The sequence below is a fragment of the Mastacembelus armatus genome, chromosome 5 (genome assembly GCF_900324485.2).
Source record: "Mastacembelus armatus chromosome 5, fMasArm1.2, whole genome shotgun sequence".
NCBI classification, from domain to species: domain Eukaryota; kingdom Metazoa; phylum Chordata; class Actinopteri; order Synbranchiformes; family Mastacembelidae; genus Mastacembelus; species Mastacembelus armatus.
Window position 1 is genome coordinate 26,847,502 of NC_046637.1, and position 19,534 is coordinate 26,867,035.

At 40.0% G+C, this 19,534-nt stretch overlaps 1 protein-coding gene across 1 annotated transcript in view; it reads right to left on the reverse strand.

Moving 5' to 3' along the window:
- Positions 1-5,233: 5,233 nt before the first annotated feature.
- The window catches only part of scn8ab (sodium channel, voltage gated, type VIII, alpha subunit b), a 40,881-nt gene continuing 26,580 nt past the window's right edge, over positions 5,234-19,534 (reverse strand). The window contains exons 19-28 of the mRNA XM_026306013.1: positions 18,368-18,485; positions 18,129-18,283; positions 17,260-17,433; positions 12,531-12,653; positions 10,297-10,581; positions 10,147-10,200; positions 9,925-10,062; positions 9,359-9,463; positions 8,998-9,268; positions 5,234-7,900 (exon numbers count right to left, since the gene is read on the reverse strand). Of these exons, the coding sequence (XP_026161798.1) occupies positions 6,735-7,900; positions 8,998-9,268; positions 9,359-9,463; positions 9,925-10,062; positions 10,147-10,200; positions 10,297-10,581; positions 12,531-12,653; positions 17,260-17,433; positions 18,129-18,283; positions 18,368-18,485 (2,589 nt within the window). The 3' untranslated portion in view covers positions 5,234-6,734. The remainder of the gene's footprint in view (positions 7,901-8,997; positions 9,269-9,358; positions 9,464-9,924; positions 10,063-10,146; positions 10,201-10,296; positions 10,582-12,530; positions 12,654-17,259; positions 17,434-18,128; positions 18,284-18,367; positions 18,486-19,534) is intronic.

Here is a 19,534-nt window from a genome sequence, read left to right on the forward strand (position 1 = left end):
TTTTATATAATTAATTTAATGAAGTAATTGTGAATTTTATATTTAATATTGAAGATTTTCTCTCAGTAGCTTCCACTTCATGTGACATGGTGGTATTGGCAAAAATATCAATTATTAAATATAAAAATTCATAAAAAGTGAATGAAGTGATATATTCGAATGGCGTGTCTTATGTGGGCAGACGAGGCCAATAAATTGTGTAATTTTGCGTCATCAGGTCACATGACCTGGAAGGTATTGAGCAAAAATATCAATGATGAATCGTTATGAAAAATCGGCTTGTGAAATCATAACTAGATTTGAAGTTAGTCTAAAAGAGATATAGAAAACTATGTATATTTAAATGTTTGAAATGAAAAATATTCGCATTGTCAAATATTATGGGTTTGTGAAGAAAGCAGCATCCATTGATGAAAGTATCCCAAAAACTGTGATTAAAAATAAAAATCAGAATGTAATATCTACCCATTAACACAGAGTACTCATACTGCCTTTTCAACTGTCCCTTCAGCTTGTTGCAGGGACACAAATGTCTTGAGTTATTTCCTTCAGTCCCCAGTAGAGGGTGTTAGATAGTAAGCAGTCATTTCAGGTGGTTCACTGAAGTCTGCTGGAGAGGTTACAGAATTAAATGCAGATGTTAATAGTTATCAGTGATATCTGCAGACACGTGGAGGGGCAGGTATGGACAGAAATCAACAGACAGAGCTATGATAGATGGGGTAGTGGAAACAAAGAGGATTGAACCCAGCTCAAAAGGGAGGGCACTATAAACATCTATCACATGTTTTATTCAGTTCTGGCTAAATTTAAACCATTCCTTCTTTTGCAACGTTATGTGGGTGGGAGGAGTGGGCATTGCTAGCTGAAGACTTGAATCCAAGACAAACATGTCTCATGTACCTCCTCTTTTACACTGTGATTGAACTGAGTGGAAAACAGCTTGTATGCATATAGTTGTTCTGGACACCAACCTCCTTTCCACACGTCTTTGACATGGTGGATTAGACAAAAATAGGAAAAAGAGAAAAAGCACAACCTCACATATTTTCTTGATCACAGCAATATAAGAAATTGCATGCTATTGATTCCTTAAGAGACACAGTCTCACTTTCTCTGTATCCTTTCCTCCTTTAGTCTTGCTGTCTCTTTCACACAAACCTGCTCCCACCTCAAACAGTCAGACAGATCCCACCAACGTCCTACATAATCCACGTCCCTGCAACCTGCAACACATTCAGATGGATGCAAGGAGGACAGAAACCTCAAGGGGGCAAAACAAGACAAGACATTTTTCACACATGCCACCTGGAAATAATCTAAATAGAAATGTGAAGTTAATATGAGCACACTTACAAGTGTAAACATTTCATATGTTAAAATATAATAATTTCACATTTTAAGTTGTTCAAGAGCTCAATGTGAATGTAAAGCACCAAATAGTGCAAAAAAAAAAAAAAAGTGGTGGGCTCCGAACACATGCAGCACTGCAGGCAGGAGAGCAAAGATAAATCCATAGCAACAGACTCTGTATGTGCTTCTGTGCATTGCTCTCATTTACTTTCCCTCTTCTTGCTGTGGCTCTCTCTCCTGCTGCTTGCTTTCTGTGGGTAAGGAGGTGTTATACAGTGCACTGTACAGTCTGAGCCTATTGGGAACATGCTGCTGACTCAGCCCAGGCCACTGCATTCATCTATCTGCACTGCAGTGCTGTCTCTGCTTACCCCCACCCCTCCTTCCCTCATTCAGTGCGCCACCTTACACACACACACACACACACACACACAAGGAAACACACACATACCTGTTTTTAAAGTCATCTCAGTGCTGTTGCACCATGACACACCCAACCACATCAAGCCAATAAATTATTATTCAGGTATTAGCACAACGATGTAATGGCATGTAAAGAATAAAAACAGATCTAATGTCATTTAATAAACAAATTTAAGTTATGCATTTATACTTTCCTACCAAACCTAAACACTCTAGTTTTCTCCTGCTGCTGTGTCTTTGTCTCTGACTGTCTTTTTCCTTTTAAACCTTTTTCTGCCATGTTTGAGCGAAAGATTACAAGCAAACTCAGCTTCTTACATTTGTCACATTAAATGAGATAAACAGCAAATCCAACAACTGTTGTCAGACATAGCTGTTTTTTGGTAAAGTGACATTCTCTTAAGCCCAAAAACGACACCAGCCAGAGGTGTAACTGGAAGGCTGCTTTATTATTTGGAAATAGATTCGTGCTCAAATGAAGACATTCTTCAGACATCACTGATTCTCGTTTAATTGTCCCATGTGGTTGTGCAACACACGTCCTCTCTCTGACTGTATTAGTGGCAAAAAGTAATGACAGTCAAAAAGTGTTTATTTTTTCAGTTAGCCTATTTTCAGCAAAGAGAAAAGAAAGAAATTTGTCTCAGTCATGCTACAAAAAGAATGGCCTCATATACCAACACTTGGAAATGAACAGAAGTGTAAAACTAAAGGCAAGCTGTTCTCTTACCAGCCCCAGAGCCAGTAAACAGAACAAACAGAGAGAGCACTTGTACTACATGACTCTAAAAGATGTTAGTCCAGACAATCTAATCTAGGTGGTGAGTTTTCAGTTTACAAGTTAATTTTGATTTTAATACATGATTTCTATCGTGCTCTGTTTTGATTCACTCCCATGGGTTTTGAGATCCTCATTGCTGATTTTATTGACAGATTAAATAGGAAGCTAAAAAGGCACGTGCCGTTAAGAGATATTGCACCATAAACAAACACACAGACAGTTAAGACGACTAACCCTTAAATCATTAGATATATCATATTAAAAGTATCATCAAAACTAAAGACCGACTGCAGCAGTGTGTTAAGAGGAGACATGGAGGAGGAGTTAGAGCTCGAACAAGCAAAAAAAAAAAAAAGTCTCGCAAAGTGGGTTGTGGCTCATATTGGGGAACACTGTTGTCCAGCCATTGCCTGCAAAAGGCTGAGTGTGTGCATGTTTTTGTGTGTGTGTGTGTGTGTGTGTGTGTGTGTGTCTGTCTGCGTCTGCATATCTTCGTGTGTACAATATAGGAAACTAGGGGCAAGACATCTTCACACATGTACAAAAGGGTATGCTGGTAGTGCAATCCTCTCACCAAGGCAGGCTCCACAATTCTCAGCAAGCAGCCAGTACAACACCATGCATTGTACGCTGGTACCCAGTATGCAGAAATCCTGGGCAGGCCAGAGTTTTGGTTATTCTCTGAACATACCACACAAAGAAAGAAGCATGATCAGTTACACTCTGTGGTTCTGGTTTCACCTCAATGCAAGGAGTGGACAGGAGAGTTGAGTTACAGACATTGTTCTAACACATATATATGTGTATGTATATACAAATATATAATATATATCCATCCATCCATCCATCTTCTATACCCGCTTTTTCCTGAAAGCCAGGGTCACGGGGATCAGCTGGAGCCTATCCCAGCTCTCTCTCGGGTGAAAGGCAGGGGTCCACCCTGGACAGGTCACCAGTTATTATATATATATATTATATATATGTATATACTCTGTATATGTACGTATGTATTGATTTATACACTTTTAAATACAATTTCTGCTTTTTGATATAGAACCTTTACGTTTACTCCCCTCTTTTTTTGTGAAAAGTGATTCAAAAAAATCTACTCCATCTAACAAATGTGTCACAGCCTAACAAGTGTGACAAGGGGTGTCAGCTGGAAGCCATTCTATTTATGGTTATTAATATTTAGTGTTAGATTAATAGCTGTAGTTTTTGAAGTAATCCTGTATTTACAAAAAACTACACATGCCATTAAAATAAAATAATATATTACATTATTTATAGTTTCTTAAAAAGTCCATTCTTAGCATTTGCAGTTTGTGCCGTATAGAAGATAGCCTGAACTGTATTTATTTTATTTTTTTTCCCAAATGGATGTATGTGTGAATATTTTTAGGTTCCTTTCTGTAATAAGATCTGTATACCCATGGTGATCTTGGAGAAAATGGACGGCAGTAGCTTTTATGCTTATCATTCAGAGTTTTATTTGGTTCAAGTTAACACCCACACTGATTTTGGAGATCTCATGCAGCAACTGGACTGAAGATCTTGAGAACGGATGAGAGAGCTATTCATAAGCAGGAAGTGACATCACTGCACAACAGGAAGTGCAAAAGCTCTGGAGTGGTGCTTAGGCTCACAGTACCACAAGAATGCATCCAGTGCTCTATTGGTTATTTGGTATTTGTTATGCAGTAGAGCAATATGAAGAAAAAAGACAAATGACACGCTCAGAGCACTTGCTGTTGATAAATACTGAAATCTGGGGCCTCTCCGCTGGGCATGCCACTTCTGCTTCAGGTGTGCTCAAACAAACATATCCCAAATCACTCACATGACATCTCCTCACAGTGTCTCCTGTGTCTGTAATTGCTATCGGGGTGAACTATTATTATTTTGTTTATTGAAATTAATTGAGACCAGACTACAGTCCATAATGACTTAACAACAAATGTGATCCGCTATCAGTAGAAATGCCGCCATTACGAGTGAGTGAAGTGTTGCTATTGCACTGAGATGCTTCTAGCCCTATGATCCTAAGTGACATAAGCAGGAAGCGCTAAACTGGCCCCTGACCGGGCGGCTGCCAGGATGAGCAGCCAGCCAAGATCACTGTCCATCAACATAGCATAAAACGCAAAAGAGTAAGACATGATTTCATAGATACTCCCATCACATTCACTTGCATTTTGTTGCAGAGCTCATAATAGTACATCTATAATATCTCCTGAGAAAAAGGGATGAATTTTTCAAGCATTGCATACATTTCTAGGGTCTCTCTGTCTAATAATGACAGCGAAAAAAGAGAATGGGCAGGGCATACTTCACCCAATCCCACTCCATGGACAAAGGGCAACAAGGGATAACAAGGCAGATCTCTTTGGCTTCTCCACACGCAGCGTTCTCATCACCCATTCAGAATTTTTTTGTTTCTCGTTAGAACAGGACACTAATGACACCCGACAAATATGTTTCACCACAACACCGTTTCCCACGACATCATTTTAAGATGTGGCTTATAAAAATGTGAAGTAAGACTCATCACCCTCCAAACTGTGAAAATTACATTGGAGAAAAAAAAAAAAACACATAAGCTGCATGGCATCAAACAATGTAAACAGAACAACAGAACAGGAACCTTTCACAAAGGCCTAGCCACCCACAGAGAACCATCAGAAAGAGAAAGGAGTTTGCCGTACCTGTGAAATCCCTCACAAACCACTTACAACCGATAGCAGGACTTTGCAGAACGCTCGCCTACATTAAACCTAAAGGCAGACGGCATGAAGCATTACATAGGTGCACACAAATTATAAATAAGCTTTTTAGTTTCATAGTGTTGCGCCCTTGAAAACATTTCAGTCCAAATTAACAAACATTTCAGTCCCATGATACACACAACATCTGTTTACACATCTTACACACTCAAAATCTCCAGAGCAGCAATGTTTTAGGTTTTCACCCACTGATTCACTATGGTGGCATTATCCTCCAACATATTCCATCCTTCTCTCTACAGAGGCAACAACTGAAACATTTCGTCATTTGAAACACACTGAATAATGAGATTAAAAAATATGATCCGTTTGTCTTTATCAACCCCCATATCACTTATCTTTGTTAAACAAAGTTACTCTGAACTTTCAAATTTTGACAGTGTCTCGCGCTTACAGTTGAGCTACTGTTGTGGTCTGAGTATTAGTGTCTTGTGGACTATGATAATTCATGCAAGATTTCTGATCAAAACATGCCATCATGCAAGTCATTTCTATGCACTGAACAAGCACAATTATTTATGTATTTGTTTGGAAATCTTTCTGAGTAAATGTAAGCCCTTGGCCCGAGTTAACCCAGTTATAAACAGACCCTTAACCAATTGGTGTGAAAGCCCATGTAAAAAAAAGCGTTCTGATGTGGGTATAACAAAGATAAAATGAGTAGAAGAGTTGCTGTAAGTGGCATGGGCAAGTGTCCAGTATTGTTCTTTTCTTCTTTTTGCATTTTTTCTGCTCAAATTAACAATTTCTAGCTTTAATTAAACAAAAAAGTACTTTCAACGCTCTGTCATTTGTGTCTCTCACGCGTCATCCTTCTGTTTACTTCCATAAAGTGAGTGTGCCATTTTCTTCTCTGTACATCTCGGCGCTAAATGACACAGAACCACTCGTTGGCTACTTCAAGAGGACACTTCTCCAGCATCAAGCAGCGTCCGTCCTTGTTTTTCCTCCTCAACACTGTCTTCCATAGGAATCCATTACTTGCTTCAAGGTGCCGGACTCCTTTAGTGTTTTTTTTTTTTTTTTTTCCCATTCCACCTCTTAATGTAGAGTTACTTGCCTTATCTGTAGACCAGTGGTAGGTGAGCAACAGACATTTCTGTCTGTTCTGCATTCCCTTTTGTTAAGATCAGCAGTCTAAATAGAACGTCACACAGTATGCTGATTATGTTTACTTTGACTGAAGTTCAAGAGTCTTCAAGCTGTAACAGACCAAGCTGCTTTCCTCTGCATCAATATACGAATGAAGTCTGTAAACAAAATTATTGAATATTATTTTTTCTGACTTGCAAATGAAATAATCTGTACATCTGTGTGGGTGAGTTTCCTCTCGCTTTGCTTGAAGTTACATTAATCATAATTTTTATTATTACTGTGATTATTAATCCAATGCTCTAACATTTAGATTCCCTGATGTCTTTTTGGTTTCTTCCTTTCTCTTTCCTTCCTCCTTTGCCCTCATTGTTTTCATCCTGTTTCTCCTTGTCAGGTTTGGTTACACTGTCATAAGAGGGCAAGGAGGCAGTTGACGGGGTGCTCTCCTTCTTTTCTTGTTCCTGATTGTTCCCGCCATTCTCCACTTTGTTATTGGTTGGTTTGCGCTTACAGACGAAACCCCGCCTGGCCAGGTGGATGCGGTAGGCCCTCTGAATGATTCTGGCTGACACATCCTCCTGTTTGCGCCTCAGGGTGGTGGTGATTGGCTCGTAAGAGACCTTGGAGGGATTGGCCGCCACAAAGCGCTCCTCCATTTGTTGTCTCAACATGTCCAACTCGCCACTGTCACCCAGCACACGCTTGGTGAAGGCAAACAGGATGTCCAGGCAGTGGATGCGGTCGCCGCTCACCATAGGCATGTCCATGGCGATCAGTTCTATGGTGTTGGGCTTGGGGACTCGCAGTGGGTGTTCAAGTGCATCAGCAAAGTCCGAAAGCTTGGCATAGGTGATGAACTGGGAGGCATCGGGATCAAACTTCTCCCAAATCTCATAAAAGGTCTCAAAGTCATCCTCACTGAGTGGGTCGGCACTCTCCTCCGTGGCCACGCTAAAGTTCTCCAGAATGATGGCGATGTACATATTGACCACAATTAGGAAAGAAATTATGATATACATAACAAAGAAGAAGATGCCCACAGAGGGGTTGCCACAGTCACCTGTGGCAGGGGTGCCAGCATTCTCTAATAAGGGGTCACAGTCTGGAGGATAGTTAAGAATGGGCAGCAGCAGGCCGTCCCAGCCAGCTGACGTGGTGATCATGAACAGGATGATCATGCTGTTGCCGAAGGTCTCAAAGTTGTACATGTCATCAATTCCAGCCCCGTGTTTCACATAGCCAAAGTTGGACATGCCAAAGATGGAGAAGATGAACATAACCAGGAAAAGAAGTAGGCCAATGTTGAACAAGGCAGGAAGGGACATCATCAGGGCAAACAGCAGAGTTCGGATTCCTTTGGCGCCCTTGATGAGACGCAGGATTCTGCCAATTCGAGCTAAACGAATCACCCTGAAGAGTGTTGGTGACACAAAGTACTTCTCAATCAGGTCAGCCAGGAACATCCCTGAAGTAAAAATGGAGCAGGAAAGAGACACAACATATGTTTGGTTAAGATATGGGGGATGTTGTTACACGGGCTACTTTACTAATGCAGTACACATTACAGTATTATGGATATTAATAGGAACGCCACACTCCCAGTGTTGTGCAAATTGTGGAGCATGAAAAAAACAATCAACCATTTTTATATGGATTGTTTTTTCCCGTAGAAAAGAGTTGAATCATCTGAATATATCAACAAACATTGTTTAATAAATATAATGATGTAAAAATGTAAATACATTTTATTTTTTAGAAATTAATTTATCTTTTACATTCCTGTCATTATATAATACAATATAATTATTAAACTGGTAACATTTTTTTGTTTATTATATCTATTAACTGATGTAATGATCTATCTATCTATCTATCTATCTATCTATCTATCTATCCATCCATCCATCCATCCATCCATCCATCATCCATCCATCCATCCATCCATCCATCCATCCATCCATCCATCCATCATCCATCCATCCATCCATCCATCCATCCATCCATCATCCATCCATCCATCCATCCATCCATCCATCATCCATCCATCCATCATCCATCATCCATCCATCTTTCCATCCATCCATCCATCCATCCATCCATCCATCCATCCATCATCCATCCATCCATCCATCCATCCATCCATCCATCCATCCATCCATCCATCCATCCATCATCCATCCATGCATCATCCATCCTTCTATCCATCCATCCATCATGCATCATCCATCCATCTATCCATCCATCCATCCATCCATCCATCATCATCCATCCATCCATCTTTCCATCCATCCATCCATCCATCCATCCATCCATCCATCCATCATCCATCCATCCATCCATCCATCCATCCATCATCCATCCATCTATCCATCCATCCATCCATCCATCATCCATCCATCCATCCATCAATATCTTCTTATTTTTCATGAAGCAGCCCTTTACACCTTCTCTGTGTGCTGTGCCCTTGAAGACCATGTATATAGGCAAGATTTTTGCAATTTCTAGTCAAGCTGCCTCACGTTTTTTTTTTCCCTGTGCATGAACAATGCCTTGAATACTTGCCCACAATGGAAAGGATGACCACGACCACATCGAAGATGTTCCAGCCGTTGGTGAAGTAGTAGTGACGCAGTGCAAAGAGCTTCAGTAAAAACTCGCCAGTGAAGATCACAATGAAGATGAAGTTGACCCAGTAAAGCACAACCTCTGTCTCTTGGGACTGATCATCTGTCTCCACCATCATGGTGACCATATTAAGGCAGATGAGCATCATGATAGAGATGTCAAACACCTGCTGCGTCACAAAGTCAAAAAACATGCCCTGGATCTTGTTCTGAGGAAACAGGGAGGGGATAAAGGGACGTTTATTTCACATTTTAAAACTGTTTGGTGGGAAAGACAAAGAGAGCGAAACAATACCTACCTGAGGCCTGGGTATTGGTTTTTGTGGTTTCTTTGAACCCAGTTTTTTCATGGCGTTGTAGTATTTCTTCTGCTCTTCTGTCATGAAGATGTCCTGACCTCCAAAGTAAAGGGACAAAAACAATTTGGTTACAATCTGCCAGGATTGATACTTTAAATAACTGACATGTACTTTAACATAAAACTGACTGTGTTTTGACAAGTTCCTGTGCAAATAGCACTTTGTTTACAGTGTTTACAGCGTAAGAACCAAGAACGTCTCCTTTCCTGCTAATAGTTAGGCCACTAATTAACTCTCCTCTGTCTGCTGCCACTAGCACCTATCAGGTTTGTATTAGGAAATATAATAATAAAGCTTATTAACACTTCCCCGGGTTTCCTGGTTTTTATGCTAAAGTAATAGGCTGCTGGCTGTGACTTCATTATTCATGAACAGAAATTAGAGTGATACCAGCTTTTTCATTTGACATCTAGAATGCGATTAAATAATATTTCAAATAAAATAAAACAGTGAACTGTTTAACTTATTCGTAAAGCAGCATGTTCTGAAAGTTTAAGAAATCTTATCTTTTTCTTTTGCTGGTTGAAGTTATCGATGATGACACCAATGAAGAGGTTCAGGGTGAAGAACGAGCCGAAGATGATGAAGATGACAAAGTAGATGTACATGTATAAATTGTCCTCGTAGATGGGCTGGTCCTCCACCTATGAAGTAGCAAAAGTGAGAATACCTACAAAACTCTACTGCACGTCAATCTGAAAAGACTTGAAAACTGCAAAAAAGCTTACTTTTCTAGAGTCTATTGCTGCGTACATAATGTCCATCCAGCCTTTAAATGTTGCCTGTTCAGTGGGCAGAAACAATGTGGGTGAAATCAGGTTGAACGTGCGATGCCAGAACACAGAACAAAATGGCAAGTGACAGCAAAATGATCTCACCACTTGCAGGAGAGCAAGGTATCCAGCACCCACATTGTCAAAATTGATTTTGACATTTTTCCATCTGACTTCACTGTAGTTTGCATTAATGAGCGCAAAACACTCGGTTTTGTTGTTAACTTTATCCGGGAGGAAGTTCTCCTCAGCTGTCTCGTTGAAGCAGTAGTAATACTTCCCAGCAAACAGGTTGACGCCCATGATGCTGAAGATGAGCCAGAAGATGAGACACACCAGCAGCACATTCATGATGGAGGGAATGGCACCCACCAAGGCGTTCACCACCACCTGAATAAAACAGCAGGGAAATAAAGACACTGTAACTTAGCGATCACACTCCAGCTGTGTGGAGATGGTCACACATGAAAACATCTACACACATATATAGAAATGCACATTCGTTCCCTGCGTTAGAGACCATAGCTGTATCCATCGCGATAAACTACTAGGGGGTTTAACTACAATACAACATTCATTAATTGCTTCATTAAAGCAAATTGCAAAACAGTAAATGATTAACTAAAAAATTGAAGTAGATTTTTTGCAGCAGTCTCTTTCTTCACAAAATTAAACTAAAACTATATATATATATATATATATGTCTCGTTAACACAGGGAGATGTCTTTAATGTCTGTTTTTTATCTTAGCAACATACCAAAATGTAAACAGCTTTAGTTTTTTGGTTTCTGGAGTGGAACAATATATATATTTAAGGGATTTAAGGCCATGAGGTTGTCCACATTTCTTGTCTTGTCAATTCCGACAGCATAAATTTACATTTACTTGCAATTTCAAGCATTCATTTATAGTAGATTACACTGCAATGCAGTTTCAGTTCCACATCCGTATTATTGTTTTGTATGCCAATATATTCTGCCACGATATATTGCTACACCCGTATAAAAAAAACAATTATTCTTTACCTAGGTTTCCAAATATGGCACTTGTGTGAATCCTGGATCTCCATATGCATATGCACATGTTCAACTATGTCAATGCAGCAGAGTCTGTGTAAGTATTATGGTTGACACTGCTGCTTAGGTAAAGAAATAATGTAAAAGAAAACAAATCTTGCTGACTGTGTATGACTGCTGGATGGCCACATTGTACAGGGCTACGATTAGATGAGGCCACAGTATTTTGAGGACCTTAAGCTTGAGGAGGACAACAAACGAATGTGCATTTCTAAACACAGGGGTGCCATGGTAACAGAAAGCCAAATAAACCAAAACTACAGAGAATAGGCAAACATCAAACTCTAGTGTTCTGCCTAATATCATATTGTAGAGACAATGCATCCATTTGATCTGTTTACATAGCTATCGAAAAATGGTGATTGTGAAACTCATGGTGATGAACTTCACTGAGTAGTGAGCAAGGATGGCAGGGGAAGGGGGTATGCAACCAGAAGTTTGTTGATCTTCCAGTGTGACAATGCCAAAGCCAAACTGCGATAAGATCAGATAACAGGACACTTTAGGCAGAGCGACAGTTAGAAGATGCTGAGCCTAGACAGTGACTTTTTCTTTGGGCCCAGCAACAACCAGAGGTGGATCCAACCCATCACACGCTGAAGTGATCAAAGTGATCAGAAGAACGTCCTTATCATTGTAGAAAGAATTATGGTTCTCTAAGGTACAGAGCCCTCCAGGGATCACATGGTATCAGAACTATACACAAGGCACTGTCCACAAAGTGAAGGGTGGATTAATCAATTCGTTCAAACCTGTAATCATTTAGCTGACCATGTGCACTATATCCATTTACTTTATCAGAGTTCCTAACTTCAGTCATGTGACTCATTTCAAACAGGTCTGGTGTGATGGTTCGTACCAACCTCAAGTTGTTCTCTCAGCTGGTACAAAATGCTGCCGAGCTGTGTTTAATTCAGGTAAAATCCCTGGTCTAGTCTCTATTAAGGCATAAGGGATAGATTTTTATGTTCTTTTTCTACTAGTCTTAATGGATAATCCATTACAAATTATCTTAATGTAGCACTAATCTATTAATATATGAAATGAAATATGATAAATCAAATCAGATGTATTAATGACCATCTGAGATGATCTGCATCCATGCAAAAAGCTTCTCATTAATAAAAAAGGTTTCCTAAAAAAAAAAACAAAAAAATCTCCTTCTTTAAAAAGATTTTCTAAATTGCCATCTCTAGCATGCGTTGATGCTTTAATTTAAACGACATGCAAAAGGACCAGCTGCCTGGTATCTTGGGTCTTACCCTCATCCCTTCAAAACGTGACAGGGCCCTGAGGGGTCTCAAGGCCCTCAGTGTCCTGAGTGATTTAATCGGGCCTAGATCGGAGAAGCCCAAGGCATTAGCTATAAGGCTGACTATAGACACCTACACAGATAGGGACAGAAGGAGAGGGAAAGACAGAGGCAAAGGAAGAGAGGACCCACACAGTTAGAGGGAATATAGAGAGAAAGGTAGCCCCTATAGGTTCTGTAGGGATAGCTGAATAGTTACATACAAATATATATAAGGGTGGTTAACAAGTTAATAACAGGGGTTATTACAATGTACAGTGGCCAATAAAGTGTACATCACCCAGGTTTTCTTTTTTGTGTTGTTTGCTTATGTTTGTGTTTGGTTTAGTTTGGCAAGCCAGTCTAGTGTGACAACCAGCTTAACAGCACAGTGAGCACACCTGGAAAGAAACTTGTGGTTGACACAGTGAGAGAAGATAAAGAGTCAAACAAAGGGAAAAAATAGAGAGAAGAGAGATGTATTCACAGACACTAAATCAATGTGACACAATAATATACACACAGTACACAGTACAAAACAATACGGTTTCCACACCAGAGAGCATATCACTTAAAGAGGGGAGAGAAAATGAAGAAGGCTGAAGACAACTTGGAAGGTCAGAAGAGAGTGGATAACCTGTGAAAGTAGGAGTCCCAACACAGCACAGAAACCTTACCCTGGACCCCCAAACACCGACCCCTCAGTTCCTCTCGACAGCTGCACAATGTCTCTCTTAACTTAAAGAGAGACACAGTTAGAGGCACCTGATTGAGAGAGAGGACAGGTCAATATTAGGGTAGAGATTTGCATGGGAAGTCAGGATAAGTTATCTTCACAACTCACGGGCCACTTCAGATCACACCGAGATTTTATTAGAAAATAAGACGAAGAACTTAACTTGTTTGTCGCTATCAAGAGACATATCCACAAAGCAGACTTCTAACCATGAATTAGGCCAATAAGAACCTGTATTTATCTTGAGAGCACAACAGAGAAGCTAATATTTTGTGTCCTATTACTTGTTTGGGTGACGGTAAACATTTGAAAGCTGCTTTACTTTGTGGTATAAACAGTATAAACACTGAGAACAAGCCTGATGACAACATATGGGCCAATATTATTTTTATATGTAATATGTGTCAGCACCAAGCAACATAATCCACTACAGTAGGACCATAAACTGAAATCTAAGGAATCCTAGGATCCAAACTTACGAAAGTTGGATCAAAATCAAGGCAGTGTCCAGGAAATTCTGTTCATTTACTACCAAACTGATAGCAGTTACACTGCAGTACAGAACTTCTGACTAGACACAGAAGGAGTGAGGTTTTATTCTCGTCCTCTCATCTTTGCCTGACCCGTCTATGTATGTCCCTAACCTTAACCAAAAACAAACACAAATAAAGTCAACAATGCTTTAGCCACTACAAGTATCCTTTTTGACAAAGCGTATAGTCAGTAACCCTGAACCATCCCTTAGTTATGCTGCTATAGGCCCAGACTGCCCGAGGACCATCGGTGCACTGAGCTTCCCTACCCTAACCCTCCCTTCTCCTCCCCTCTCTTCCTCTCCTCCCCCCTCACATGTATATTCCACCATTGAATGTCACTAACCTTGTGCTCTCTCTCTCCCCTAGTTTGTGCTCTCTCTCTCTCTCTCTCTCTCTCTCTCTCTCTCTCTCTCTCTCTCTCTCTCTCTCTGTACCTTCTGCAGGTGTCCCTGGTCCTGGAGCTGTATATCGCTGATGTGCAGTTACTGGTCCCACCAACTTGCAGTGTCTATTTGTTGTTTATTGTTGCTGTTCTTTTCTCTCTCCTCTATCCACTCACCCCAACCGGTCGAGGCAGATGGCCGCCCAAACTGAGCCCGGTTCTGCTGGAGGGTTTTTGTTCTGTTGAAGGGAGTTTTTCCTCTCCACTGTCACCAAGTGCTGCTCATAAGGGATTTGTTGGGGTTTTTTTGTGTTTTTTTTTGTAAAGTGCCTTGAGATGATTTGTATTGTGATTTGGCACTATACAAATAAAATTGAATTGAATTTGATTTTATAGAAATAAACAAATATGTAGTTGTAAATATACAGAATTATTTCAGAAACAGAGTGGCTATTGTGCAGTCTCAACAACTACACAGTACAGTACTCACAAAGGTAGTATGAATGTCTTGGAGGATCCTGCATTGGGCTGCATTACATCTGTCATATGTACATTACATACTCAGCAAGGACCCAACAATCCATTACGTGGAAATGAATTAAACTCAACAAAGCAGCTGAGCTTGGGTGATTCTGCATGTGGATACTAGGACAGAGTCAAAGACTAGTTCAGAGAACAAACAGTAACACAACATACATTTATGCACCTTTACCATGTGACAGGATGTGATGTTGTCACATGGTAAATAATAATGAATCATGGACACATCAGCAAGGTCAAGGGATAATAGAAGACCTTTAAGCAGTGGTGGAAGAAGCACTCACATCTTTTACTTAAGTAAAAATAGTAATAATACAGTGTAAACAGACTGTTACAAGTAAATGTCCTGCAAATATTACTTCAGTAAAAGAAAAAAGTATCAGCATGTAAATATACTGTACTTGACGTACCAAGTACAGTATATTATTCTATATTATTCTGATCCTGAGAACTAACTAGTTTTCACATTAAAGTTGTGGAGTCAGAAGTGCAATATTTGTGTTAGTGAAACTGAAGGATGAAGTAAGTGAAGTATAAAACCTCAGAATTGTACCTAAGCACAGTCCTTCAGTAAACGTAATTAGCTACGTTCCACCACTGCTTACCACCCAACACACTGGGCACAACATGAAACACATCAAATGTATATGAAGAATATAGAAGAGGAACAACAAGAATGGAGGTAGATATTACTTTGTCTTACCTATTCACCTCTGTTCACTTTTTGATTATGGTATAATGTGAGTGCACTATAGTAGAGAATTCAGATAACACTATCAAAGATGGCAGAAACACTTTTTTGACATCTTGAGTTCTCTTCAATTCCTTCTCTCCAAGTTTTTCTGGATATTGAGAGTCTTTAAAAAAAAAACCTCATATATTTTCTTAGGTGGACCATTCCTCTTCCATTTATGACAGTACCACAACATTTAAATACACCATAAAATGACAACTTTAATGTCCTGTGTCACTATCTGGGAGGCAGTGAATATTTTACAATTACTTCATCGTGCGCTAGTAGTTGTAATCTTAAAATTCTGCCCTGTGGATCCTGCTATAAGCAGTGGAATTAGGACATTTAATGTCTAATGCCCCAATTCATCTTCCTGTTTCAACAGGAAGTCACATCACATTAAGGTTAGAGCCAGAACAAACACAGCAAAACTGCCAGATGCCACTGGTTCGTCTCAGTTTTCTTGCGCTGATCATATAAGCTACTTCTGATGTGAGTTTAATGTCAGCACCACACAAAGGTGTATTTACTGAATCTGACTTGTTACTGGACCATGGCTTTTGACCTCTGATCCCATCACATTTTACTGCAATTATAAAAACAAATGATAAGGCTGCAGCTCCGGGTTGCTTGCTATGTTCAGTCTGGCTACCAGTCCACGGGGGCTTATATATTCATATGCCCCATTTTCAAGCACAGAGAAAAAAGCCTATAACTCACATATGACAGAGAAAGGAAAAGTATATGTGAGCAATAGTAACCGCCAGGTGGGAAAACACTGACTCAGGCGGGACAACACTGAGGCCGATGGGAGCTCTCGAGCACACAAAGGGTTAGTAGATATTTACAGTGTCAGGGGAGCAGTTTTGCTGCTGTCTGGGAGCCCAAATGTTCAAGTGCCACCCTGATAAAGGGAGGTTGTGACACTGATGTAGAGCATTGGCAGGAAATCGTGGGCCTTCTCCAGTAACATCACATTACAGTATATGTCCACGTGTACTATCTACAGTGTGTCTGTGAACAGTGGTGTCTCCACACTATCCTGCCAAGCACCCCATATTCAACAATAGCATTTCAAGCTGCAGCAGAGACTGGATATCACACAGGACATAAATCTAAACGTGTCTCTCAAGCTGTGATGTCTTGCAACATAAGACTCAACATGTCTGTGTACATATACACATGTACATATCTATACAATACCAATACAATACAATACCGAAAACAGTACAGATTTACTTCAATGTCTTTGAGACACTGCCTCAACTTCTGCAGCATAAAGATACGGATAAAAAGTCATGCACATTTAACTGATAGACTATTAGCGCTGAGCATTAAGTTATTATCAGTACTTTTATGGAACCTATGTAAACCTTATGTAAAGAAGACTGTGATTACTTGGAGACAGTTCGATGTGACAAAGGGATAATCTGTGTGAGCCAGATTACATTTCGATGACTTTTTCTAAGAGGTTTAGTCCTAAAGTCCTAAACAGAATTTATTGCTAGTCTCTGACATGATCTCTTAGTTTCAAATAATATTAACTGCAATAATTGTATGTGCTTTCTTCGGCCTTTAACCTTTAACTTACTTGTGCTTTTATTTACAAAACACATTAACATAAATAGCTTTGTCCTGATTAATTAAAGCTTAATTAAAGCTGACCAATGAGGCAGTAGCTCAAATCCATGCGTTCCTTCGATGGTGCACAAATATATGAGATGTTGAACCAAAAGCTAAAGGTAAAACACAATAATATGCAAATGTACTTACATCCACAATAAAGAAGTCTAGCCAGCACCAGGCATTAGTGAAGTACTTGACAAAGCCGTAGGCCACCCATTTCAGCAACATCTCCAGGATGAAGATGTAGGTGAAAACCCGATCAGCGTACTCTAGAATGATGCGGACAGTCTTCCTCTGCTCGATGTACACATCCTCAAAGGCCTAGAGAGCAGCAGACAGACCATTCATACAATATATACGTCACCACTCATACAGTATATACATCACCATTCATACAGTATATACATCACCATTCATACAGTATATACATCACCATTCATACAGTATATACATCACCATTCATACAGTATATACATCACCATTCATACTGATTTTGCAAATGGGTAATGGCAGAATTTTGGATTGTTTTTATTGTTCCAATTCATCTTTATCTGTCTTACATTTGTAAAGAAACTTACATGTTTTTTTCAGAGAATTAGATATTTACATAATAATAGAAAAATGGTTGATACAGGAAATTTTATGCTAAGTCAAACTGGACTGCTCATCCCCTCAGCTCGTCTTTTGCCCATTCTTCAGCACATAAGTGTTTTGATTTGGTAACAGGCCTCCCCCTGCAGAAAGCTGCAAACCTAAGCTGGATTCTGCCAGCTGAAAGGTTGGTGCATTACAGCACTTTGCTGTCCATTACCAACAATCATATCAAGTGTAGACTCCGAAGAAAAGCAGAAGACGATCTCGCTTGCACACATTTTTTCAGGGAAATGAGACTCAGTTTCTCTAAACAGACATTTGTTCTCATTTGTTCTTATTATTCTGTAATTTCTTTTCAGATACTGTTCAATAATAACATAAGAATGAGGCTTATGAGTGTTTGCGTGTGTGTTTTTTTTTACCAGGGCTCCACTGCTGAGCAGGATCATGAAGATGATGAGGGTTTCAAACCAGTTGTGTTCCACAATCAGGTAGCAGGTCTTCCTCAGGAACCACCAGTATTTCCCCCAGCCATGAGTGATGGGAACATCACAGCACTTGTACTTGGCCACACATTCTGCATGACAAATAAAAAAATGTTTGTTGATGGACACGATGCTTTACCTATCTGAGTCCCATTACCACAGCGAATACCACCTACCATCTGTCCAGCAGGGCTCTGGATCAAGGTACTCCTCCACTACCTCCACCACCGCCACCTCCTCCACATCAGGCTTGATGTCTATTGTGCTGCCCTCAGACGAACTGGTGTCATCCAGCTTGGACAAACAAGAGGTCATCATCAAGCATGTTGCTAAAAGAACATGGATGGATAGGACACACTGTCCCTCCATACTGCTCCTTTGGGTTTACATGCATGACATGATTTATTGCTGGAGGTAAACATGTTGCAGCCGTGTAGTGTAGCTCGTCCTCCCTCTGCTGCTGCCTATTTTGCAGAAGTATTAATAGATTCACAAGGACGCAATTACACCTAACCAGTGATTGATTATAGTGGTAATGATGATAATTGCTATATATGGATAAACATAGATTTTCCAGTGATTGGGGATGAATTTATTTGTGATGAAAGAATTAAACCAGCCCTCCAGGCTTGTGTGTGCACATCCAAACAAAAGCCTAAAAAAAATGTGATGACAAAAATATTATTAGTGTAAAAACATCCAACTAAATATATTTTTGATTTTGCTGACACATGTAAGGTATTAAGGAATGTGAAATATCTAATTTTAAGAAATTGAATCCATAGCTTGTTTTTGGTGAAGTTCACCTGTACCAATAAATCATGTCATATCTTAACAATACGTCAAGGTGAGGCAGGGCAAACTAGTGAAACACCAGTGTAACAGCAGCGTTATTGCAATAAAGCATACACACACAACTGCACACATGCAGACACAGACACTCAGCCAATTCAATCCACTAAAGAATGATACTGCACTTTTTGTAAACTTAAGTCGTCAGCAAAGGACCACATTCGCACTTTCTTCCTCTCCCTCTTTTTTCTCGTTCTCTCGACCAAACAGCCAGAAGCATCTCTGCTTTTCTGACTGGTAGTTAGCTCTGCCTGTGTGTGATCCCTGCAGTGAACCCCATGGCTGCCTGTGCTGCAGGAAACGCTGCTGTGTGGTTGGTTAAGAGAGCCCAGTGGAATATGAACCTGGTGTAGGTGAAGTAGTGACACTGCAGCATTATTTCCTTTGCTCCTACTACAAACCAGGTCAAGGTGACCTATGTATCAGACTGTTTACAAGCTTTTAGATCTGGCTCACTCTTCTCCCACACTGATACTTTACAGCGACCAGTA